Source organism: Protopterus annectens, chromosome 11.part0, assembly GCF_019279795.1.
Source record: "Protopterus annectens isolate FY-2018-M chromosome 11.part0, PAN1.0, whole genome shotgun sequence".
Classification (NCBI taxonomy): Eukaryota; Metazoa; Chordata; order Ceratodontiformes; family Protopteridae; genus Protopterus; species Protopterus annectens.
The window spans coordinates 174,493,536-174,520,685 of NC_056745.1; the positions used below are offsets into that span (position 1 = coordinate 174,493,536).

The following is a 27,150-nucleotide window of genomic DNA, read 5'->3' on the forward strand; positions in this document are numbered from 1 at the left end:
CAGTGACTAATGCAGCCCCCACCCTTGGAACACCTACTAATGGCAGACACTGCTTTCCTCTAAAACACATCCCCTCCAGCAATGGCAGCAGTAGCAGCAGTGAGAATGTCCCATCTACAGACCGTTGTCCACCATCTGCATGTCAGTGATCCAAGCAGACATTGCACTGTCCCAGACCTAAATGCAGTGCAAACCGTCCTCCAAATATACACCATATCAAACAGCTAAATTATGATATGAGTAGGTAAATAGGGAGGACAGTGATTTATTCCTTACAGTTATCAGATAAGCTGGTACATCCTGTCCGTAATGCCATGATGACATCAAAATCTGTGCACAAAACCTTGTATTTCATCCTGAATCAGGGCTGCTGGTTGCACCGTTTTATTCTCCACTCATCTTCAATGCCACCTGTATGGTTACCTTGTTGTCTAAAATCTTGTTATTCTGTCAAGTAACTGCAATCTTTCTAATTTACCCTGAAGTATGTACAGTGCAATAATTTTAGATTATAGCCCTCTGATCTTTCAATCTCCATTATCTTTGGTATCTTCTTGAATATGTAAGCTTAATAAACTGCAAAATAACAAAGCTGCTAAAATGCCTTGTTAACACGTCTTTCTGCACTGTATTAATGTATATTATATGTATATTATACTATAGGTTGTCCTGTACTGAGATTTTGTGCTGCAATGCTGTTACACTCAGCTATTTATCAAAAATCTATTGTATTGTAAAGTTATTATACAATGTTTTCTAATGACCATGTCATGACTAACAAGCATCCATAGACTGGCTCACTTACACTTTTAACAGACAATAAATATGATAAAAATAAACTGCATTTTGAATTGTTACAGTATTTTTATACTATTGTAAGCCACCTTTCTCCTTGCGCAACTAAAGTTTTATGTAGTTCTCATTTAGAATCTCATTTTTACTTCCCAGACTTGTATATCACTATGTAGTTGTATCAAAGTCATTAAAAATAATTTGTGTTGTAACTGTCAATAAGCTGTTAATGTTTAAGGAAAAAAAATTAAATTCCTACATTTTTGTATTTATTGGTAAGTTTTTTTTTCTGGTATTTCCCACTTCCTTGCAACCATATAACTACATCTGTCTGCAGGAAGACTTTCTCAAATTTTCTGTTTCCCTCTGTTCCCCCTCTCCAGTCCTGGTGCATGTTGTTTTGATACCCTTGGTTATGGTACTTATATCAGAAACATATAGCATTGACTCTAAGGAAACCAGACAAATTACATTTAGAAGGATTTAAATGATACTGGAAGAGAGGAATCATTCAGGTGGCTATGGAGGCAAATATTGGAAGATATTATTTTAGATGTTGCACACACAAGTGAAAAATAAGAATTAAGAACTTAACTGAAAGATATGTGTTAAGGTGGGTTAAGAGAAGGACTGTTAAAAATATATGAACTGCTGTAAAAAGTGAAGCTAATACACGATAAATAACAGATTATATTAGAACATGAAATTCATGAGAAAGAGTAGAATGAATACAGAAACTATTTAAATAATATTAAAGACAACTGTGGTTTATATCTAGTAGTGAGGTTACTCTGGTATACAAAGATGAGCTGACTAAGGTGTCAGTTGATGGTTTTACAGAAGAATATTCCAGAATATATGTTGAAATCACTAAAAGAAAAGATATGACAACACATGTAAAGATATTCGCCTTAAGACTAGATTGGTCTCGGTATAAAATTGTAAGGCTACTTTGTGACTTGTAAGTTTGTAAGTCATGTGACATGACCAGATAAGAAGGACTAAACTTAGGGAAGTACAGTTTGAAGTGACCTCTACTTTGTGCTATATCTTTAAAAAGTGTGTCACAGAGGATTGAACACCATCTAAACATATAAAAGCACTTATAGCACAAGCTTATTGAGACACCAGGTGGCATGAATGCAGGACATCCATTTGCACCCCCAACTACCTGAGTTCAGGGGCAATTTCATACCTTTAGAAGGGACAGACAGTGGGAAATAGGGTGAGATAGCCATTGGCTAGCTCTCCTAACCCAGGGCCAGGGGTCAGGGGAAATTGCGGTTCAACCTCTGGTGGAGACCAGGAGTATTACAGATGTCTTATTCAATTAGGGAAGAGTTGAAGGACATTGTAATGCTGCTGCATGTACCAATGGGTGGATAGCTGATCTTATATTCCCTTGTGTGTGTGCCCAGCACGGGGCACTGTGGTGCATCACATACATTGTTTGAAGGATTGGTGAGTAAAGTTAAAAAAACAAAAACAAAAAAAAAAACAATGGTTGCACTTTGTGTACTGAGTATTATTATTTCTCTTATGCATAAAGTTCTGTCAGTTTCAGCCAAGTATCTGTACAGTTTTGTATAGTGTGTTTTTTATTCTTAACTGCTTTCCGGGTCTGTTAGATAAATTTATTGCAAAATAGTGCCATTATCTAACGGTTGCACTAAAGTAGTATTATCTGCTTGTTTGATGTTATTGTTTACATTCTGTATATTACTTCCTGTTATACATTTCTACCTTTTTTTTTTTTTGTAGTTTTTACATTCTGTTATCTAAGTCATGACTTAAAAGGGGCCGTAATGATTCAGTCTGAATACCTGCTAAAATACACTGAAAAAAAAAATAACAAAGGTGTGCCTGATTGGACTAACCAGTTGGCTGCTAATCATCTGATTTTGTCCCAAGTTCCAATGCAGTTATGGTGGGATCCAGTTCCTCTGTTTCTTTTCTCTGGGGTCCACCTCTCGGAATTTCTTTCTTTCTTTCTTTCTTTCTTCCTCAGTAATTGACAGAGAAAAGGTCAAGTCCTGTAATACAGGTGTTACAAAAATTAGGAGTCAGAAGTTTGAAGTGAAGTAACAGTTAAGTAGAAAGCAATCAAAGTTTTTGTGGTGAGTATAAAATGTATCTGATGTTAAGGGCTGGACATCTAAGCATAGACATTAAGACAACAGTAAGCACTACCGTTTTAGACAACAATAGTTTTCTGATACAACAATGCTACTTTTAATTCATTCAAAGTACTTTGGTAAGGGTTGCAGTGGTTGCCAGACTGAAGATCAGTTAGTCCATTAACATTCAAATCCCTCATGCTTCATCCATAAAAGGCAGGCATTGTGAAATAGTTTAGTATACAGAGGAAAAGAATAGACCATACTGGAAGAGCTTTTTTGTGCAATGTTTTATCATTTTGATTATTGTTTGAATGTCATGATGGCTGCCACTTCCACAGGCTTTATGTATGAATTGTGGCATTTCAGTAGTTGCTGAGCCCTTTTTTAAATTATTATTTCCATGTTTTAGTAATGGTACGTTGTTTTATTCAAACTTCTGTAGACATTTCTTTCCTTTTGCTTTAATTTGATTTTCAAGATAGGGGCATCCTCTTAGCTATAGCCAGGATTTCAGTACTTCAGAATATCTGTATTGGGATTGCACACCATCTAAGTTCTCAGAATCGATGCACAGAAATGCAGAAACACTTCAACAATAACCGTTTTGTTGAATCACCTAGCTAATTCTGAATGTGCACATGTTCAATAACATAGCTAATTCTCAGCTGCTGAATGTTTGAAAACATAACTAATTCTCACTTTGTATTAATTTGCTATAGGGAAATGAATAAGCATCTGAGAGATGAAAGAGATATGTGTTTACAGGTAAATCCAGACTATTTTTCTTACTTTTAATTGTAATAATCTAATAATTGCAATATAGCAGATCATATACCTGTATGTGCATGTGCATGCATGTTTACATTTCTGAGCATAAACTACACATGCATATATAAATGTCTGTTTGATTAAATGTTTAAAAAGGCTGTAGTTTGGGATATTTATGTGTGTAAGATCACTATTTCTAAATTAGAATCCGTGTGCTAGAAATGGGAGCAACCAATTACATACAGTTCATTATGTTTACTTGGGGGGACATATACAACTGTATAGGTACATGTGTATACTGCCCTACAGAATACTCTGTGATTGGATACACTGTAATATGCCACATAAAGTCACTTGGAGCACACTTTGATGGCTGTGTCAGTAGAAATGTAGCCTTTCTCTGGACTGACATCATACACAGCGCTAAATCTTTTTGCTGGCCATACCATCTGTAGGTTTCTTGTAATCCAAACCCTGATCCTGTAAACAGAGACTGTATTGCAGATGTGACCTAAATCCTATAGCACTGGTATTTGCCAGCATTTAAACTTTGGTCATTTGTGCTAAAAGTTTCATAGTTTAACACTTAATCTGTTCATAACAAAAACACTGGTACTTAAGCACATTTGTTTTAGAGTCCTTCTTCAATTTATTTTATTTATTAAAACATTTTTATTAAAACAAGTAGTTCACAAACCATGAAAACAGATGATGTGACTGAAAATAAAAATGAGAAAAAGAAAGAGATGAGAAAGAAAAAAAAAGGAAGAACTCCATTTTATATCCTAATAGCTTACATAGATTTTTATTTTCATCTTGAAAGACTACCCTGCAGTCAGTATAACAATTTAACCACTTCTGATATGGAAATGAAGGATAGGGTTTGCTTTTTAATTGTCAAGATTATTTTCCAAGCCATTGTAGCTGATCTGATTTTCCATACAATAAATCCGTGAGAAAACAGATTCCATACATACAGCATAATAATTATTCAGGATTCCTATACACCTTCACATTGTATAACATTTGAACAACATTTACAAATAGTGATATGAAAGTATGCTACACCCATTGCTCCTTTGTTAAGTACTATATGCTCCCCATACCATGTTCTTATCACTCTAGTCTTCACATGAACACATCTGATAAAACAAGTAGCTTTTATATTATTACATACCTTTGATAGGGCACAATTTGTCTTATTTGTGAAATTAATGGATAGTCTACCTGTCTATAAACTCCAGACATAGTGTGCAGCTACTCAAAAAGTTAGTAATGAATTTAACCTTAATGGTGTTTCCCTGTTAATTCTTTTTATCAGATGTAGTACCTCTAATTTAGTTAAGGTAACATGACAAGACTGCTGTCAAAACATACACACACACACACACACACACACACACACACACACACACACACACACACACACACACACACACACACACAGACACACACACACACACACACACACACACACACACACACACACACACACACACACACACGCACACATACACAAAGATATTTTTGCAGCAGGGACCAAGCCCATCCAAGCCCAGCGTATGGGGGACTTTGACCCCGCCATGTTACTTAAATGTATAATAACAGCTTAGTCAAACAAAAAAAAACATGAAGAAGATTAACTCTTCAGTTTAAGAACCAGCTTGCCTTTATTCAGGATCTTGGCACATTCATTATTGACAATCCTGCTTCAGTAATAGTAGTGTTTCAATATAATGCAAATCAGTTTATCTGCACTGATGTTTATGTTCTCCACATATCAAAGTACAGAAATAGAAAGTAAAAAGGATCTGAAATATTATAAACATTTGTGTGCTGTGATAGCCAGCCCCCCCACACTTTTCATGAGGGGAATTTTGTTCCCATACTCACTTAACTCTGAGGTAACACAACCTTGGATTGGATAAACAGTTTTGTACCCAAGTAGGCTGATTCTTAAGTGGGTGTTTATTAATTGCAATCAAAGGAGTATCTACGCCATTTGGAGCCGACAGTGCGACCCTCATTTGGCACCTCCCCACATCAGAAAAGTAAAAAAAAATGTTTTTCTATTTTGAACGGGAGGTGAGATATTGAAAGTTTAAAGCATTTTGGAGAAGAAATCATTTAACTGTTATTTGATGCACAACCAAACAGATTGGTTTAACAATTTAAAACAATCTACACTTTTAGCTTCCCCTTTACAAATGATGCCAGCTTATATTGTTTAATTGTGAGTAGAAGGTGTGCAGTACAAATTATGCTTTCTGATGTCATTTGTATTTCACTGTTTCGCTTTGACTGCAATCAAGAGCAAGCAAATATAAAATATATAGTCTAAGATTGCAAAGTAAATGCAAAAACCTGGAAGAAGCTTTCCATTAAAATAGAAATGTTGTATAATAACTAAACCTCATTCATGGCCTTGTTTCATGGCCTTGTTGTATCACAAACATTGTGGTTAAAATGAAGTCTGTGTTTAGTTCAGTATGACCCAGGTCACTGCATCTTTAGTGCAATGTTATGTAATCAAGAAATGAAACATTAGGAGTATTGTGTCATATAAGGATCATTCTAAGTTTTCAGTTTACTTACTTGAGTCGTTAAGGTTTTGTAAATTTATTTAAAAATTTGCTAAGCTGTGGAGAATATTTGTTTCCTGTGCTTGACAAATTACTTAGTTAGATAATAAACTGCTACATTGACATGTTATTTATTATTTTATTTATTTAGTTATTTAACATTTATTTGCCAGGATAGTCCGACTGGACAACAAGTGTCTGTTTTCAGCAGAGTCCTGGACAGAAAACTCAACAAGTTTACAGAGAGAAGAAAATTTTACAAAAGAGACATTACAGAGTAGTAACATACAGATTGCAGACTTTACAGCTGTTAGTATACAATAAGAGGATATTCCCCCGTTAGGTTGAAAATACAAGTGTACAAAATATACAGTGAGAGTAGATAAGAACCTGGTAGAGCATTGCAAGATATTTCACAATTGAATAAGAGTATATAAATGTTTAAGTTTATGACAGTGAATAGCTGTTCAGCATATTCTTCAATTGAGTGCAGTATTAATGCCCACTTACAAATACTGATACTTCTCTGTTTGTATACTATGATATAAATGGATTCAGTTTCTTATGCAGTTTCTTGGATGCTCAGGTGATGGGCAGCTAAAGAAAAGGGTTAACAGAGTAAGATAACTAGTGAATGGAAGCTATTCTACAGTAGTAAGGAAAGGATTTGGATAAGAAGCCTGATAAGGCCTAGACAGAGAAGGAGAGAGAATGAGGGTTATTATAGGATGTTGATTAGTAACGTGGGTGATTAAGAAATGCCACACCTACGTGTCCATCTATTAGCACAGTGTTTGGTAAGGCAATGTTTGAAAAGGTACTTGTATTCATTTTGTTGGTGGTGGTTATTCAATGTTTTGGAAATATGCTGAAAGACTGACATCACTTTACTTGCTGTTAAGTCTTAGGTACATCTAGGTAGAAACTATTAGATCTAACTTTCCCAGCAAGTGTGTACAGTTTAAATTATATTGTATGATAGTTGCTCCTGAAAAGTGGCTTATATCAGCAGTAGTTGGGGCTTATGGATACTGCTTTGAAGATACAGCCATTTTAGAGCAGCTAAAATGGGTTGAATGATGTTCTGTATTGTGATTTATTAGTAGGTCTGGAGATACTGTTACTTGCAGATGTTTTGTCCTGCAGTAGCAAGGGATGTCCGTGAGAATGGCCAAAACACCTAGAGAATTTTGGTGACTTTCATGCTGCAACTGAATGTGCTTGTAGAGGGTATGTTTGTTGTCTAGGTAGACATTCTTAACCATGAAAGATAGGAATTTTTTGTGAAATAATGATATTTAGGCGAGAATCTTTTTTTTTTTTTGCATGCAGCCTCTAGAACATAAGAAAATTGTGTTTTTTTTTCTCTTGTTTGCAACAAGATCAGGTAAACTAAACCCAGAGAGCAGAGCAATGAAAGATTGCTGGAGGAGGAGCTGGTCAATGGGATATCTGGATCAGAAAGTACAGTTGTGCAAGTTAACTTTCCGTAACAGTAGATGTTGTAATAATCCCTGCTGCAGTAGCCTTAGCTATATGGGTTATATCCAGCCAGTGATGTAGCAGCCAGCCAGCTTCCAAAACTTTAGGGCATCTTCCATGCTCCCAAACTGTCAAGCAGCTCTGGCTGAGCTAATTAAAAGACAAGTTTGGGTGCAAAGACCTTTAAAGTTTTTCTGCCAGCTGAGAGAGGGAGGCTGAGCCCTGAAAAGACAATTCTAGGAACAAAACAGAAAACATATGGCTAGACCCAGGCATAGAAAAAACACACCAAAAAATGAGGGGAATGGATGGAAGGAGAAGCTACTGCAGCAGTTATCATCTCAACATCTACTCTTATGGGAAGTTTAACTTACATAACTGTACTATGTTCATCATATTGATCACTGCTTGAATTTGCCTTAGCTGTGTAGGTAGGTTACCTTAACTAATTATATTTGGGATCTGGAAGGAGAAGAGTCCAGGAGACCCTGGAGAATGGCCCTAGCAAAGCTTGACCTGGATATAGAGAACGAATCAGGTTTATAGTACTTTATAAAAGTATGTTCAGAGGACCAAAAAGTTGTAAATGAAGCCAAGGATCTGGTAGAATGGCCACTGACCCTTCCTGAAATAGTTTTGTTCTAGTGAGTATAACAAAAATGAACAGCCTTAGACAATCATTTGGAAGTAATCTGTGTTGACACAGTTTGTCCCTTCCTATTACCTTCACAAGAAATTAATAATTGATCTGAAGATCTGAAAGATTTAATTCTGTCAAGATGGTACTTGAGTTGTCTGTGGACATCCAAAGTAGGGAGTACCCTTTCCTCCTCATTTTTATGTTCAGGAAAGAAAAGAGGAGATGGATAGTTTGGGTTATAATAAACTCTAATGCCACTTTAGTCATAAAAGAAGGATTAGTTCTCAAATAAATCCTGACCCTATGGAAAATGAGATAAGACTGACTTACCATCAGAGCTTGCAACTCGTATACCCTTCTTGCAGAGGTCAGAAGAATCAGTAAAACTGGTTTTCATTGTTTAAAACCTCAAGTCAACCAGATTAGCTGGTTCAAATGGAACAAGTGTTAACTTCTGTAAAATAAAATTAGGATGCCAGGGAGAGGCCATCAGTTTTCTTGCAGGCCTCTTATGCAAAACTCCTTTCAAGAACATTTTGACAAGAGACACCCTTGAAAGAGGTGGATCCATGGGCAGACATGCTGAAATGGCCAATAAATGAACCTTACTAGAAGAATAAGAAAGGCCATAGGATGGTAAGTTACACAAGTAGTACAGAACCAGAAAACAGCTAACCCTGAATGGGTGCTAATTATGTTGTTGGCACCAACTAGGAAACCTTTTCCATTTGTTAATATATTGTTTTCTAGTACCAGACTTTCTTGCCTGCATTAGTACCTGCTACATGTCCTCAGTAAACAGATGCCTAAAAGGAACTCTATCATCCAGGCAGTCAATTGAAGTTGATTGATTTCGGTGGTGTATAAAACACCCCTGTTCTTGTGTGAGTAGATCCATTCTGTGTGGAAGCTTGTGGTAATTGCCCCTGGCCATTTCCAAAACAAGAGAGAACCATGATTTCCTGGACCAGAAGTGAGTCACCTCAATAATCTTGGGGAATTCATTCTGAATCTTCAGAAGTAGCCTGGATTTTAGTAGAAAGGTGGAAAAGCATACAGAAAAATTCCTGTCCAAGGTAAAGAAAATGTATGTTTTCCAGGCTTCTTGCATGGAGTCCTGGAACAGAATTTTGCCAGTTTATTGTTCAGAAAGTAGGCAAAGAGTATACATGAGGAACTCCCCACACATGGGTCAAGTCTCGGAAGATCCCCTGATCTAGTTTCCATTCATGTGAGTCTGCCCTGGTCCTGATAAACTTGTCTGCCACACTGTTTTGCTCTGATGGAAAGTAGGATGCCATTAGATTGACATTGTGATATGTAGCTACATCAGAGCTAACATGGCTAGCCTGCAAAGGGGGTATGACCTGGTTCCACTCTTGCTTGTTGATTTACTACATGACTGTACTATTGTCTATACCCACTTGAAAAGGTCCCATGGACCAAAGATGGTTCAGAGAGTTGAGTGCCATGATTGAGGCATGCATGTCCTTGATACTTATGTGAAGCATAAGTTGCATCTGTCCTTGGTGCCCCACACCCCCTGCACTTTTATCCATCCTGAAGCTCCTCCCCAAGCAAGTCCAAAGTGTCTGTGGTGACTGACTGCTTTGGAACAGTAAAGGAGAAGGGGGACCTAGATTTAAGGACATCTGTTGTTTTCAGCCAAAGATTTGTCTTCTGAAACCCCCCAGCACTGGGATTTGAAAAGATAAAGAGTGTTGATGCTGGGACCAAAGGTATTTCAGATAACACTGTATCTTTCTCATGTGGAGTCTTGCCAGGGGAGTCATGAAAATCATAAATATCAGAGACCCAAAATCGTGAGGTATTCCCTTGCAGTGATTGAAGTTGTGTGAAAAAAACCTTAGAAATAGATCTAGATAAATCTCTATTTTTCCTGTGGAAGAATACCTGTTACAACTGTGGTGTCTAGTTGATATCCCAGGAACACAATCCTGTGTGACGTAGTCAAGAAAGACTTTTGAATATTCTCTTGGAATCCCTGTTTGTGTAAGAGATCTGCCACCCAAGAAAGATTTATAACACTTTGAAAGACTCTGCAAAGATAAGCAAGTTGTCTAAATATGGAAAAAGGTGGACAAACTATACCCTGCAATGAGCTATACCTGGAGCTAAGCACTTTATGAGCACTCTTGGTACAGTTGATAGTCCAAATGGTAAGGCAGAGAACTGATAATGTGATCCAGACACACAAAACCTTAAGAAACATGTGGTCTGAATGAATGGGAATGTGATGATAAGTATCTTTTAAATCTAATGTTGTCAAGAAACATGAAAGATGAAGAAAAAAAGACAACAGGCTCTAAGAATGCAACCATGCAGATCTCCTCAAAATAGTAGCTGTGGCAGTATACACGCTGTAATCAACAAGTAGTGATCTGTGCAATAGACAAAACTAAGTCATTTAAAGCAGATTTTTCCTCACAAGAAAAAACTGTGTATAAAATGTTCCTCATATGTTCACAATTTGTCAGTACAAACTTTAACATACGAGTCTGACAATTCAATAGTCTGAAAAACAAAGTTGCAAAAAGTATACACTAGGGCCACTGACTGACTATCAGGAAAAAGTACAAGCAGTAACACACAATCATATCCAGTAAAGTAGTGAGAACAGGTGGAATGGGTGTGGGTTCTGGAAAATTCTTCTGTAACAACTCATAGTATTTTCTGAGGGATTGAGAAACCTCAATGTTCTCACATTCTGGCACATTCTAAGAATAGTCTCAGAGAAAGAGAAACCCTCATAGGGAGAATCAGAAACTGAGCTCTTTGAGTCTGAATCAGAATCAAATCTGAGGGGAAGAAAAACTGTGTCTGTCACTGCATCTTCATGGTCAGATTCATAATTTTGAATCTATTCAGAATAAGAGGCGTCCCTCTTTCTTTCACCAGAAACTACTTTACATGAAGGATTAATAGCTTGGATTAAACCCTGAGCAAGACCCAGCAAACTACTCCTATCCAAATAAAATTGAGGAGGTTTAGATGCATGCTTGTTTTTATGTTTCTTTTTGACAGGAAAAATGGGGCCAGCAGTGTTACTAATGGTAGCAGTAGCTTCACCAGGATGGGCACAACATACTGACACAACAGGGAAATGTTTCCTGTTTCATGTCCCAGGACCAACAAGACTGTCTTTTCCTTGCCCACTGAGGGGACCTTAACAGCTGTAGAGGATGCGGTTCACCCCAGGTCCATAGTGGCTTTTGGTGCTACACCGGTGGGATCCAGGGTAGAAGATGAATGGTATGAGGACAACAAATGGCCACAACAGTGTCACCTGTGGCTGAGGCAAATTGCTAGCCTGCTGTGGTGACAAAGGCTGTGTGCTTAACTTTTTCTTTTTATGGCTGGAAGAAGGGCTGATTGTGGGACTGATAGTCTGTTCCATGGTCAAGCCAAAAATGGCACATTTTTCTCACTGAACAGAAGCAGCAATTGCCAGTAAACGCTACCATTACATAAAAGTTACTTTTTTGATAGTAAAACATAGTAACATGCACTTTAAAACACTATGTCAGCTCCAAAAGGTAAAACAAACAATTTATCCAGAGCAAAATTATTTTCAATTACTTTACTTCACTTTTAAACTGACAGAAAAAAACATGTGCTCTGTTTAAAAGTATGTTGCAGTTTTGAGACAGTCCAGTAAAATACAACACTCCTAAAGTTAAAATAACTTTCCTGAATAAGAAAGTAATAAAACATGAATGAAAGTAGGAAAATTAAGAAAGTCCCCCCCCCCCCAGGGGAACTTATCTGCCCAACCGAGGAAAGCATAAGTCGATCTTTGATGTATGAAAGCTTGAAAGAAGTGTATTCTTCAGTGGCAGTAAAGTTCTGAATAGTTTTGCATGCAAACTTGTTTCTCAGTCAGCTCAGCTCAAGCTGCCTGACAGTCTGGGCATGTGGAAGGTGCCTTGAAGCTTTGGAAGCTGGCTAGCTGCTGTATCCTTAGCAGGATGTAACTCATATAGCTAAGGATACTGCATCAGTGATCAATATGATGAACATCATTAAATACACTCGTAGAGTTGGCTATGTATCATAATAGCTGGGCTCTGGTGCAGCGTTTCTTATGTCATTAGTGAGAACTATGAATAATATTGATCTTTGTTGTGGTGTTTTACCCAGTGCTGTACTGGGATAAAGGTCTGATGATGACCTAGATAACCTGAACTTGACCACTGGAAGATGGTAGTGAGTGGCTGAAACCAGTCCACATATTGTGGGAGAAAGGAAAGGTGGCTCACCGATCACCAGATGTATTTGGAGCAAGCAAGCATAGACTTATTTGTACCAGTAATGCAGCAGAGACCAGGAACAATTGAGCTGTCACTACAAATATACTGACTGTACTCTATTGAAGCATATAAGTGGGAACATATGCGTGTGTGTGTGTGTGTGTGTGTGTGTGTGTGTGTGTGTGTGTGTGTGTGTGTGTGTGTGTGTGTGTGTGTGTGTAAAGTTGGGGGTGGGGGTTGTATGCCCTCACAGTTACACATTTGTGCTTAAGTCAGGCTCCAAGGAGTGAGTATTAGAGCTTTATAGGAAAATCAACCATATTACCAGCAGATGAATGAAGTGGCTATGAGTAAAATTCCTCAATAGTGCTAGTCCTGAAACACAGATGTCTGAAGGCAGAACATTAAGCAACTGGGACAAGGATGCTCCCCATCACTCAGACACATAGATGGTACCTGCAGACAGGAACAAAAACACCTATATGGTTGACTCTTTGAAAAAAACTGTCAAGTGGGCACCCTCCATTTATTGGTAGATAAAAGTGAATAGCTTATTTGGGGAGATTTGGGGGTGTATGAATCACTGATACGGGATGCTGGCCTGCATATATGAAGGGAAAAAGCGATTGGTCAACTGAACAAGGTTCTGAGATGCTTGTTGCACCATTTGGTTGCACTATTTGCTTTGCTGAGTCTTACTTATTAGGTAACTGTGAAAAATGTTTACCAGATAACCCCAATGGACACACAATCCTTTTTTTTAAGGGGAAACTCAACAGAGGAAGCCCATGGAGGCTGTGGGAATCAAAACCAGACTGCTGAAAGGTCTAAGTCTGGCAATACCAAACTGCCTAAAGAAACTCCACAGTGCTTGATTTATTAACTGGATTGCGAATTATGAAAATGTTGAAGTGCGTATCCTGAGATTGTCAATATTTGTAACAGCAGTTTGTCATGTACCGTGTTAAAACCTTTTGTTAAAATCTAACAAGGCCACACATATGCTTATGCCTTGAGCTCTGTTTTTTTTCTGAGATTTTCTGTTAGGATGCTGTGGGTATGTGTTAGGACCTTGATGCAACCTGTGAGAATGAGAGACAGGCATGATATTTGTAATTGTTGTTTAGCTATGTTTGAACTAAATCGTCCATAATTTTGTCCAACAGGCAGAGGAATGCTGTAGGTCCATAGCTAATAATGTTAACCAACTGGCCTGTAACAAGATTATCAGTTTCTAGGCTTGTAGTGCAATATTTACAGTTATACAATATTAAAGATCTATGTAAGAGGAATGTATATTGCTTATGGACTTTTGGGAATGAAGGAAGCATATCTCGAAGAGGTGAAGCTGTAACTTTCATCAGCTGTTCCAACACCATTTTACAATTAACTGTATTTAGAATGTTTCTCTTGAGCATTGATTCAAATGTTTCTCTCAGGCTACCACTAGCTATCTGAACTGTCGCATGATCGAAGTATGAGTGTGCATGATCAGGTTAATACAATTTAATGGAAGCATGCAGCTTCAGTAGTCCTAGGAAGCGTCATGAATGCGTAGAATTTCATTAACACTCTTTTGCTCTTCAGAGGCAGAACTGACAGGGTGTGAATTGGGCTGCAACTGGCTTTCCGCAGAAAGTGCTGAAGTATTTTTTTTGCTCTTCACTTGAAAAGTGGAGGAAGGAGCATAGATTTAGAGGAAGCAGATCGAGTGTCAATCGGCTTTCTGTAAAGCTGAACTCGTTTTTATATATATATTTATTTTTTGCTCTTCCTTGAAGAGTTGAGGGAGTGAGCCGTTACTTGAGGGACTACCACCAGGCATTAGATAAGCCAGCAATGACTCTGTTCAGAGCTTTTGTTTAATGTGAAACATATCGTGCTTCAGGTATAAATCGGTAGCCTTGAGATATTTATTATCCAGGATTACAACCCTCCCCAGACCATCTATGCCTTATGACTGGCTTTAATCAACAAAATACATTAGGAAAAACTCATTTGACTTAATTTTAAACTTTGTCCAGATTTCGGTGACACAGATTAAATCTGCTTTCTAAATTCCCTCCAATCATGATGTTTACAACTTCATCAGATATGTGTAATGTTTTGATGTAATATCTTTAGGCCATCTGATAAAGTCTAGAAATGTTCATTTAGTTGAACGAAGAGAACATTTGACAGTGCCAAAGAAGGATGCATGCCATTAACAGCCAGTTAAGAGCTCATCACTTTCTCTGGGCCACAGCTAGTTATTACTTGCTTAGAGTATCTGGTTCAATGACAAGATGATAGACTGGTTTCAGAACAAACACCACAACTGTAGGGAAGCTGTAACCTGGAATCACTTTATTTTAGGACTGCATTCTATAAGGACAAACCTGTCTCAAGAGTCAGTCTATTTCGGGACTTACTTACGCTAAGATAGTATATAAATTTTGCATATGATTCCATGTTATTATATTTTTCCAGTAACAAACAATCCCTGCAGTCTGACTTTGACAGTTTCATTCTTACACTGAGCTCAAGTACTTTGGTTTATGGGTTTGTAGTAAGCCTACAGCCAAAGAACTTATCAACAAACTTAGCCGTATCACCCAGTACTAGTGGACAACTAATGACGTAGACCATGAAGTAAATCTCCTTGCTAATGAAAACATGGACAGTGTTAACAAGGTGAATCATGCATCTGTCATTGCTTTTTCTGGGCCTGTTGAGATAGTAATTTCTGGAAGTATCTTGGACTTCTTACTGGTAATAGTCTGTGCTTTTAAAGAATATGTGAATTAAGTTTTAAGGAGGCTAATTAAAAACTTGGAACCTTGTATGAGGTAAATTATATTTTATATAAGAAAGACATAGCCAGAATCACTACAGCTGTCCTAATATATAAAGTAATATATATCTTATTGTAATGGGTGAACTTTTACTGCGGTGGTGGTGCTGCGGTAGCGTTGTCGTCTCACAGTAAGACGTTGTAAAGTTCGACTCTCAGCTAGAGCGTCTTATGTGTGGAGACATGCGTGAATGGGTGTACCTTCGTTGAAGGTTGTGTGTCAGGGCTGGTAACTTGGCACGTAAAAATCTACTGACAATCATTAGCGGACCGGAGTTCTGCTATGGCAACCCCTAACCGGGAAAACCCAAAAGACACAACATTGTAATGGGTGAACTAAAATGTACAATATTTCAAAAATGAGAACTGGTTTATAACAGAATGTTGAGCAAACCCCTTTCTGTCTTTACAGTGAGTCAGTGTGGAATGTAGTAAGTGTGAAGCAGTGGATAATGCTTATGTGTAGTCATCAGTTCATAGGCTAATAGAAGGTTATTAGGCCAATGACCCAAGAATCCTTACAAGCCTAGCCATATTTATCCCGAGTTTCCCAATTGTTGGTGGTTAGGTGAGTGAAGTTCATAGAGGTAAGGGTCTATGGTAGTTAATACTGACTTCCAGTGTCCAGGAGGGACATAGGCCCCACCCCAGGAGTGAATTTGTGGTCATCCATCTGTTGATCTAGGTTGCATTTGAAGAAGGTCAGAGAGGAGCTCTGTTTCACATGAATTGGAAGCGTGTTTCAGAGAAGTGGCAGTCTCTGGGAGATGTATCTAGCGCTCCAGCATGACCTGTTCATGTCAGAGGCTAGGTTAAGATCCCTGGAGTGAGTGACCCTCCTGCAGTTTGATTTATGAATGTGTAGCATTTCCATCAGGGCTGGGTCAGAGACTGCCCTGTAAGCCAGGCACAGGTCACCCCTTAGCAACCGGTCAGAGACAAAATACAGTTACAGGGCTTTCAGTCTTTCAGCATAAGACTTATTTTGTGTACCCTGTAATTTTTGGGTGAGAAATCTCTGTGGTCTCTCTAACTGTTGCAGGTATCTGGTGAGGCACATGCAAAAGGGAGCCTTGTACTCAATTACTGGTCTGATGAGGGCCGAGTATAATGGAATTATAACAACCTGAGATCTATATGCAAATATCATAAAATTCTATACAAAGGTGTGTCCTGCTGCTGTGGCATACACCATGTATGACTTATGAAAACTTCACAGTTAAACTTTCCTGAAACTTTGTCAGAAACAGATGACAGATGTCAATGTTCTATACTTAGTTAGAATTCTGCACATTTCAAGCTGTAAAATTAGTGCATCATGTCATGTTCAAGAAAGCAGTTAAAATTTACTGCATAAATGCATCCCCCTGATAAAAGTGTATAATCACATATAACTTTAACCCTCTCACTTACTCAGCTGTTTCTTTACTGAGCTATGATTCCTCAGGGATTAGAACTCATTATGTCACCATTGTTTGTTTATTTTCCTTTATAATCTACTTAGTAATTCCCTGCTACCTGTATTTCCTTTACCATTTAGGGGCTCATTGAGTTACTAACATAAGGACGTAAATCTGAATCTTTCTTAGGGTTAGAAATGGTGCTAATATTGATACTTCGTAGTAGGTCATTCCTCCTTTATGTAAGGAGTAAAAATGAACAGTGGATAAAATGTATTAACACAGACATCCAATGTTTTACATTAAATGCTCATAGTAGATCTAATGTGGACTTGCTCTAGAAATCTTCACCATTAGCTAGTTATATGTACTTCTCAAACACTGGCACACATGGGAAATGTGCAATATCCTTGCTTCACATAATCTGATTTAGAACATCCATCCATCCTTTACAGGGCCACTGGGATACCAGAGCCTGTCATTGGAGTCGGTCAGTGGAAGACACTGAAATACGTTCTAGACAGGGAAAGTTACAAAATTCATACTCTCATGTTTTAGATAGGGATTATTACAGAATTTACACTCTTATTTGCTCAAATACTACGTACAAATCTGGAAGCAATTGGGAGAACAACAGTTATCCTATGGCATGTCTTTGGGAGGTGGAAGAAAAACAGAGCACCCAGAGTAAATCCTTGTGAATGGAAGGAATATATACAGGCTCTGCAGAGAAGGCTCCCCAGGCAAGAATTGAGTGAAATGATCTGTTTCTGTGAAGTGATAGTGTTACTGTTGTGCAGCTGTGCCACTCGTGTAAAAACGTTTCTGCTGACAATGACATGGGTTTTCATGCCGCATCGCACCTTGTCCATAAATAAAGCAGTGCAAATAAAATGTGACTACTTGCTATGTACACACACTTGCATTAGCATGCTCATACACAAGCATGTGAGCATGCGTGTGCACACACACACACACACACACACACACACACACACACACACACACACACACACACACACACACACACACACACACACACACACAATGTTACACTGCTGTATAATTGTATAATAACTATATACTAGATACTTAAGTTGCACTGCTCTACAATGATACTGTATGTTGTGCATATACACTTACTCTTGCATGAGATTTTCTGCTCAGCACCACTCTGAATTTGAGCTCAGATCAGTAAAGATTTATGGTTACACCTGTCCTTTGTGTTGGACAGTCCTTATTTGGGCAGTTGTGTCCTGCAAAAAAATACTGAAAAATGGAAAAAGCCTTGAGATTTTAGGACAAAAAATATTTTCTATGTTTTCTTTCTTTATTTCATAAAACAATTATTTTGCATCTGAAACACCTAAATGCTATCTGAAACAGCATAAACAAATCAAATGATATAAGAATAAGGTTTTATTTTGGCAAAGAAATTGAAGAGGGTGTGGCTTTTCAAAAAATGTCCCACTTTGGGATTTTGAAAATGGCAACCCTATAAAGCTTACCTGACTAAATAAATACTTATTTACATGGCTACCCTACAACTCCAGGAAGCAAAATTCCCTGGGTAATAGCTTATTTCTTTATGCTTTCCCCCTTCCCCCCAAGTGTATTGTGACATTGTAACTGGTTATATTAAGTAAGGAGTTTGTGCAGGGCTTTTGTCCTGCTAAAATATATATATATATATATATATGTAAATATATGCATTTTTGATGAGATGAGCTTCTCGGAATCATAGGAGAACAACATATGTACATACACACATGCATACGTGCCTATTTAAGGAGTGTAGTCATTGTGCAAAATAAACACATATTACGGTGGCACAGTGGTGGGTGGCTACGGTGCTGCAGCGGTTAGCATTGACACCTCACAGCAAGGGGTTCTCCGGTTTGATCCTCGGCTTGGGTGCCTTCTGTGCGGAGACTGCATGTCCTCCCTGTGGTCGCGTGGGTTTTCTCCGGGTGCCACATCCCAAAGACATGCTGTAGGTGGATTGGACACTCTAAACTGGCCCTAGGCGTGAGTGTGTGTGTGTGCCTTCTGTGGAAGGTTGGGTGCTGGGTTGGCAACTAGACACCATAAAATCCACTGCCAGTCATGAGCGAACAGGTGATCCGCTGTGGCGACCCCTAACTAGGAAAAGCCAGAAGAAGAAGAGGGTGGCACAGTGGTGCAGTGGTTACAGTTGTTGCCTCCCAGCAGGAGGTTCTCTGATTCTATTCTCAGCTGGGGTGCCTTCTGTTCGAAGTCTGCAAGCCCTGCCTGTGTTCACATGGGTTTCTTCCTGGTGCTCTGGCTTCTTCCCACAGTCCAAAAACATGTCTAAATGTTTGTCCCCAGGCCTCCACTGAAATTGGACTCTGTTCCAGTCAGACTTTCCCAGTAAACAAATGTTAAGTATGTATAATGCTTGCAGATACAATAAAATGAAATAAATGTACAGCAATAAAAATTAGCTATTAAATCTATATTATTTTGAAGGTAACTAATTAAAATGAAACAAATGTACACACATGAGATTTATTTATCAGTATACATTGTTTTGATGGTAGTTATGGTTGTACTGCTAAACAATTTTTAAATGGAAAAGTAGGTAAACTCAGGATTATTGTCAACATCTTATTTAGACTTCTGAGTTATATTATATTTAAATCCTGAATATACCTTCTCTCAACATATATTAATCTGTTTCCCCATATTCACAAATGTAATTTTATATAATTACACTTATACTGTAATAATATTTCTACTTCTAACTATTCATGTACTAAATTTCTATCACTGATTTTTAAGTTTTTTTTCCCTACATCAGAAGCTGTTTAGCAGGCAAAGGTTAAGCACCTTTAAAATAATAAATTAATAAATACATATGCACTATGCTTCTTTCAAATTGAGTGCATTATCCACTTGCCCAGTTAGCCTCACTGAAGCATTTAAAGGTCACCTTCAGCCTTATGTCTCAGAAACTAAATTAATGGTCAAAGAAGAACACTGTCTATAAGTATTACTTTTTTTTTTAATTGGAAGCCAGTCCTTTTCTCCTCATCCAATATCCAACATAAGGCTCCTTGTGATAATGTTGCCCTTTAACTAGCGAAGGCTGGACATGGTGTACTCCTGGTAGAACAAATAGAATTTTAACTAGCTTGTTGCTTGTCACAATAAAATTTTCATTCAAGCAGAATATTGGCCTCCATATCCAAGCATACTACTTCTGTAGTATGTTCTTTATATAGAGCCAGACTTCAATTAAAAGTTAAGCACAATCAAAGTAAACGCACTGGCAGAATTTATTGCTACATTTGAATCCTTAGTGCTGCAACTATTGCCTTTTTTCATCTGCAGTAAAATAAAGTACTATGATGCATTTAAGTATTTAGAATTAATGCAGTAAAAGTGTTTGTTTCTCTTGCAGAAGTCACAAAACTCACCTGTTCAGCTTCCAGTGAAGCAGAGGTCTGGTTCCACCATTGGAAAATACATTGACCGGAAGGCCTCTATCAAAAGGTACCATTTGCAGATATTGTCTCTTTGCTTGTACTGCATCCTGTACTGAGAATAGCTATTAGCTTATATGGCTTACCATCAAAATGCTATAAACCAGTTAAACCGCCTTGGAAAGTCGAAAGGCACTCTTTCAAGGTGCCGTAACATCGATTTTAAATGTTTGAATCCACAAGAGTGAATGGTAGTGTGCATTTGCTCTCATGGATTCATCATTTTGAATGGAGATCGCACTATAATGGGGATTGGGAACTTTACCCTTTCCTTCACTGTAGTGCGTTCTTGGAGTTTGTATATATAAGTTGAAGCATGTGGGGGGGGCAGCCCACCACATGGGGGTTGCAGCGGGGCTTGCCCTCTGCAAAACATTTGCAGCACTTAACTGGAAGTGTAGGTAGTTTCAGTAAAGTTAACATTCCTGAGATGTTGACTTTCCTTAGTTTCCACTTTTGGTTATGTAACCATTTGGTAATTGGACCATGACATTTTGGGTCACATAAGTGAACACTCACACAAGTGAGTTGTGAGATTTTGACAGTAAGCCAGCTAGTATGATGCATATAGCCATTATGGCAGATAGAATCCACTACCCGTGAGCTGTTAAATCCCCAGTTGCAGTTATTTTTGTGCTTTACATCATTTATTGTTTTGAGGATGCTGTATTCCTAGTGTCACAAGACTATTCTTACTCCAACAATATGAATCCACATTTCTTGTGTTACCTTGAAGTTACATTTAGTCTTGATTATGCCTCCACAAATGCAATGTATTCCTTCTACCTTATTATTCTTGATATGTATATTCTCATATATTAACTGTGGCTGGGATTCAGAAAGGTGATTGCCAGCAATAAGCCCTTTTCACTGCTGGTGGTAGGCAGTCCTACTGCAGTGCATCACCACTTTGGGCTGTCTCTCTGGGCTACCACAAATGTAAATGAGGTATTCCTGGGGAGAGGCATATATTAACTAGTCATGTGCTGTCACCCAGAAATGCCTGTGGTAAGTGATTTACACAGCTCAGTAATTCAGAGAACTGCTTAGTTGCATAAATCCTTACCACCAGCTACAGTATCAGCAAAAACCAAAATGTGCTGAGTAAAGTGCCCCTCAAGAAAAATCAAGTCCAAATGAGAAAAAACACACAAAAGAGGCTCTCCACAGCTGAAGATAACATAAAGACTCCAGTTTTCACTTCAAGAGATTTAATAAAAAGAAAATAAAATGAGTGCAGGATCCAAGTGAGCACTTTCACGTTTAAAAAACGTTTCATCAGACTTCAACACCAACACAGTACTCTGCATCACCTTATATATCATTCATCTGATCCAGATTGTAACACTCAATTCAATTAAAAATAAAAGGTACATACACCTATAAGTTAATTAGAATATATACTGGGAACAATAAAACACTAAATGCATATCATACACCAGAATGTACATATGTAATATAAATAAATACCCTAACATTAATAAAATATTGACAGCATTAATGTGATTCTTATACTAATGAACTTAATGTTTATAGGGTCTCGCCATCAAAAACGGTTTTAATGAGACCTGATCATTAAGACCAAATGCTTTATGTGCTTGTAGTCTCATTATCCATCTACATTCTTTCTCTTCTGTATAATTCTTTATATTACCAAGTCTATTTGTCTTCCTAACCAATTCTAAAACTCTAAACTTAAAAGTGTGTGTCATGCCATTGTCAATGACATGTTGTGCTAAAGCATTGCTGGTGTTTTCTTTATTAATGGCATAAAGACTTTCCCTAATACGTTCTCGTAGTGTCCTGTTTGTTTTCCCAACATAAAAAAACCTACATAATTGACACTGAGCTAGGTAGACCAAGTCCCTAGACCTACAATCGGCATAGAACCTGAACGTGTACTCACGTCCAGTCTCTGGATGAATAAACATACTGTCATTCATTATGTATTTACATTGATTGCAAAATCTACATGCAAAGGTCCCTATTCTCAGTAATTGAGTTGGCCAAAAGCTCTTATTCACTCAATAGTTTCAATGGGTGAGCTCACATATGAAGTAAGTGCTAAGGAGTTTAACAGCTAGGTAGTCCTGGAAAATGAGTGGGTGTGTGTTTATGTTTGTTTATGTGCGTGGTTGCATGTGTGAGTGTATGCACTGGCATGAAATGTGTCCAGTGTGTGTGTGTGTGTGTGTGTGTGTGAGTGTGTGTGTGTGTGTGTGTGTGTGTGTGTGTGTGTGTGTGTGTGTGTGTGTGTGTGTTAGAGCGATCAGCCAAGAAGGGTTGATGTACAGATAGTGTCTATATGTGTTTGTGAAAGGGTGGGGGGGCTGCCATATCTCTTGACCCCTTCAGATTAAAAATAATTGAATGAAATACATTGGGGAGGGGGACTAGACACTAGGGAAGCATTTGATATAATAATTAATAATACATAACTAATAAATAATTCACTGTAAAAGTTAACAGAACATTGGGTTGTTCTGCAAGAAGCTGCAAATTACATGAAGAATTATGAAATTATAATGACGGGCATTATTCACTGACTGTAGGGATGTGTCACTCCTGAGAGTTGTGCAAAAGATTTCCAGACAAAGTTACATGTGGGGGAGAACACTAGATGGCACCAAGGAGTACGTGTAAATATTTTTCTAATCTACTTAAAGAATTAGTAGATCACAACGCATTTTCTGCACAATAAGAAGAGTGACGCTATAACATCTGTCAGTACTGAGTGAGTTTAATCAGGGAGAGTTAAGAGGCATGGCAGAGTGTGTGTCTGTGTGTGTGTGTGTGTGTGTGTGTGTGTGTGTGTGTGTGTGTGTGTGTGTGTGTGTGTGTATGTGTGTGTGTGTGTGTGTGTGTGTGTGTGTGGGAGGAATGAAAAAGGGAGCTGCTGACAGTGGTGATTATTTATTTATCTATTTAAAATGTGTTTATTGAGGTAGAAAGTCAATCAGACCAATTACAGGCGCTGCCCTAGTAATATCATAAAGTAATAAAATTATGTACAGTATACAAATAACCGTGATTACTAAAAGATCAATGGAAAAGGGCCTTTTATTGCTTGCAGTAATGACAGTGATGTGTAAATTTGGTGATAATGATCATTAACTTACTGCTAAAGGATTATAGTTGTAATTTGGAGCAGTGCATACATTTTTTGTAACCTTATTTCCAAAATACCCTGTTCATAAAACAAAAAGTTATCTACAGCAAAACATTTTCAGAATCATGCAAAAGACTACTAATTAGAAGCTGATTCACATGCCACTTAAACACAGTAAGCACAGAAAAATGTATTTTTTTAATAATATATTAAGCCTTATGAGAATGCATTGTGTGTGTGTGTGTGTGTGTGTGTGTGTGTGTGTGTGTGTGTGTGTGTGTGTGTGTGTGTGTGTGTACTTCTGAAGATTCAAAGCAATCCCCAAGGTCATCATGTCGATTCCCTTCTGGCCCAGACAACTGTGGTTCTGCCTTCTTTTGGAAATGGCAATTTCCACAAATTTTATCACAAAATAGATCTATTCACTCAAGAAAAAGAGTGTTTGATACACCCCAACTGAAATCACCTTCATATGACTGCCTGGATGATAGGGTCTTAATTCCCTTTAGGCACCTGTTTACTGAGCGCATACATCAGGTACTAAAGGAGGCAAGAAGGACTGCTACTAGAAAATCATATATTTGCAAATGGGAAAGGTTTTCTAGTTGGTGACAACAACATAACCAGCACCCTTTTACAGCTAGTATTTTTCTGGTTTTACAGCATTTGTGTGAGTCACTATCATATGGACTTTCTTACTCAACATCAGGGTTCATTTGTTAGCCATTTCATTATGTCTATCCATGGATCTCCCTCTTTCAATGCATTGAAAGGAATTTTGCATAAGAGACCTGCAAGAAAACAGGGGTTTTTCTTTAGGAACTTAATTTTGTGCTAGGGAAAACAACAGTTGCCCCATTTGAACAACCTCATCCAGTTGACTTGAGGTTCTTTCATGTTAAAACTGTTTTACTAATTGATCTGACCTCTGCAAGAAAATCAACTGAGATGGAAGGCTTATGGTGGGTCACCCCTATCTCATTTTCCACAGAGACAGGGCTTCTTTGAGAACTAATCTTTCATTTATGCCTAAAGTGTTATCCAAGTTTTCTTCCTGAACCTAAAAATGAGGAAGAAAGGATACTCCATACCTTGTATGTCCACAGACTATCCTGACATTTCAGATCTTTAAGTCAGTTGTTCATTTCTTGAGAAAGTAAGAAGGGACAACTTGTGTCAAAAGACACTATTTTCAAATGGTTGTCTCAGGCTATTAGTTTTTGTTATTCTCTTTAAAACAAAACTATTCCAGACAGAGTCAATGCTCACTCTACCAGGGCCTCTGTTTAAGCTGTAGATTTTTGGAAATGAGTTGAATTCTAGAAGTATACGAGAAACAGAGCCTTGGTTCTCTGTTCCTACTTTTACAAAGCATTACAAGTTGATTATTTCACTGTGCCTAGACCAGACTTTGCTGGGATCGTTCAGCATGGGCTGCGGGACCCTTCCTCTTCCTCCTCTCACTTGTTGTAACCTAGGGTGATCTGTTGCTACAGCTAAGGTACCCCAGCAGTGATGAATATCATGAGCACACTATAGCTGTGTGAGTAAACGTACCATAACAGTCGATGCTTGAATGATCACAGCAGCAGTAGCTGCTTCCTCCCTCCATACCCCCCTCATTGGTTTTAGCTGTGTAAGTAAACGTACTATAACAGTCATTGTTTGAATGACCACAGCAGCAGTAGTTGCTTCCTCCCTCCATACCCCCTCATTGTTTTTAGCTGTGTGAGTAAACGTACCATACCAGTCGATGTTCGAATGATCACAGCAGCAGCAGCTGCTTCCTCCCTCCATACCCCCTCATTGTTTTTAGCTGTGTAAGTAAACGTACCATACCAGTCGATGTTTGAATGATCACAGCAGCAGTAGCTGCTTCCTCCCTCCATACCCCCTCATTGTTTTTAGCTGTGTGAGTAAACGTACCATACCAGTCGATGTTTGAATGATCACAGCAGCAGTAGCTGCTTCCTCCCTCCATACCCCCTCATTGTTTTTAGCTGTGTGAGTAAACGTACCATAACAGTCAATGTTTGAATGATCACAGCAGCAGTAGCTGTTTCCTCCCTCCATACCCCCTCATTGTTTTTAGCTGTGTGAGTAAACATACCATACCAGTCGATGTTTGAATGATCACAGCAGCAGTAGCTGCTTCCTCCCTCCATACCCCCTCATTGTTTTTAGCTGTGTAAGTAAGCATACCATACCAGTCGATGTTTGAATGATCACAACAGCAGTAGCTACTTCCTCCCTCCATACCCCCTCATTGTTTTTAGCTGTGTGAGTAAACATACCATACCAGTCGATGTTTGAATGATCACAACAGCAGTAGCTGCTTCCTCCCTCCATACCCCCTCATTGTTTTTAGCTGTGTAAGTAAGCATACCATACCAGTCGATGTTTGAATGATCACAACAGCAGTAGCTACTTCCTCCCTCCATACCCCCTCATTGTTTTTAGCTGTGTAAGTAAACATACCATAACAGTCGATGTTTGAATGATCACAGCAGCAGCAACTGCTTCCTCCTTCCATACCCCCTCATTGTTTTTAGCTGTGTGAGTAAACATACCATACCAGTTGATGTTTGAATGATCACAGCAGCAGTAGCTGCTTCCTCCCTCCATACCCCCTCATTGTTTTTAGCTGTGTAAGTAAACGTACCATACCAGTCGATGTTTGAATGATCACAGCAGCAGTAGCTGCTTCCTCCCTCCATACCCCTCATTGTTTTTAGCTGTGTAAGTAAACGTACCATACCAGTCGATGTTTGAATGATCACAGCAGCAGTAGCTGCTTCCTCCCTCCATACCCCCTCATTGTTTTTAGCTGTGTAAGTAAACATACCATACCAGTCGATGTTTGAATGATCACAGCAGCAGTAGCTGCTTCCTCCCTCCATACCCCCTCATTGTTTTTAGCTGTGTGAGTAAACGTACCATACCAGTCGATGTTTGAATGATCACAGCAGCAGTAGCTGCTTCCTCCCTCCATACCCCCTCATTGTTTTTAGCTGTGTGAGTAAAAGTACCATACCATTTGATGTTTGAATGATCACAGCAGCAGTAGCTGCTTCCTCGCTCCATACCCCCCTCATTGTTTTTTGATTATGCCAGGGTATGTATGTATGTATATGTATATGTATATATTTTAATTCCTAGCCATGTCATTTTAGGGCTCAGTCTCCCTCTCTCAGTTAACATTAAAGCTCTGAGTGGCTTGGTGCTCAAACCTGTTTTTTTAGGCAGCTCAGCTCCAGCTACTTAAATATCTGAGTACAGGTGCCCTGATGCTTTGGAAGCTGCCCATTTGTTATATCTCCAGCTAGATATAAACCATATTACTATGGCTTCTGCAGCAGTGATCATTTGTGCATCTTCTGTTATGGTAAGTTTACTTACATAACTGTATTTCCTTTTGTTCCAACATGTTTGTTTTGGCCCTAGAGGAAAGCCAGTCAAAAAGCTTTGTGCCACATCCCTTTTACATATGAGACCAAGTGGAAAGTGTCAGTAGATTCCATATCCAGTAATAATGAATGGTGTGTATACTCTCTTTTCTTGTTTTAACTGATGATGGTTACATAAATGAGTTTTATTCAGAAATGCACATGTGCTCATTGTACAAGGCCATAAAGGCATCTCTCAAT

At 38.4% G+C, this 27,150-nt stretch overlaps 1 protein-coding gene across 3 annotated transcripts in view; it reads left to right on the forward strand.

Moving 5' to 3' along the window:
• CRACR2A (calcium release activated channel regulator 2A) overlaps positions 1 to 27,150 on the forward strand; it is a 1,193,169-nt gene that overhangs the window by 898,559 nt on the left and 267,460 nt on the right. For all 3 annotated transcript variants that reach the window (XM_044087573.1, XM_044087571.1, XM_044087572.1), the window contains exons 11-12: positions 3,632 to 3,677; positions 20,313 to 20,404. In XM_044087573.1, the coding sequence (XP_043943508.1) occupies positions 3,632 to 3,677; positions 20,313 to 20,404 (138 nt within the window). The remainder of the gene's footprint in view (positions 1 to 3,631; positions 3,678 to 20,312; positions 20,405 to 27,150) is intronic.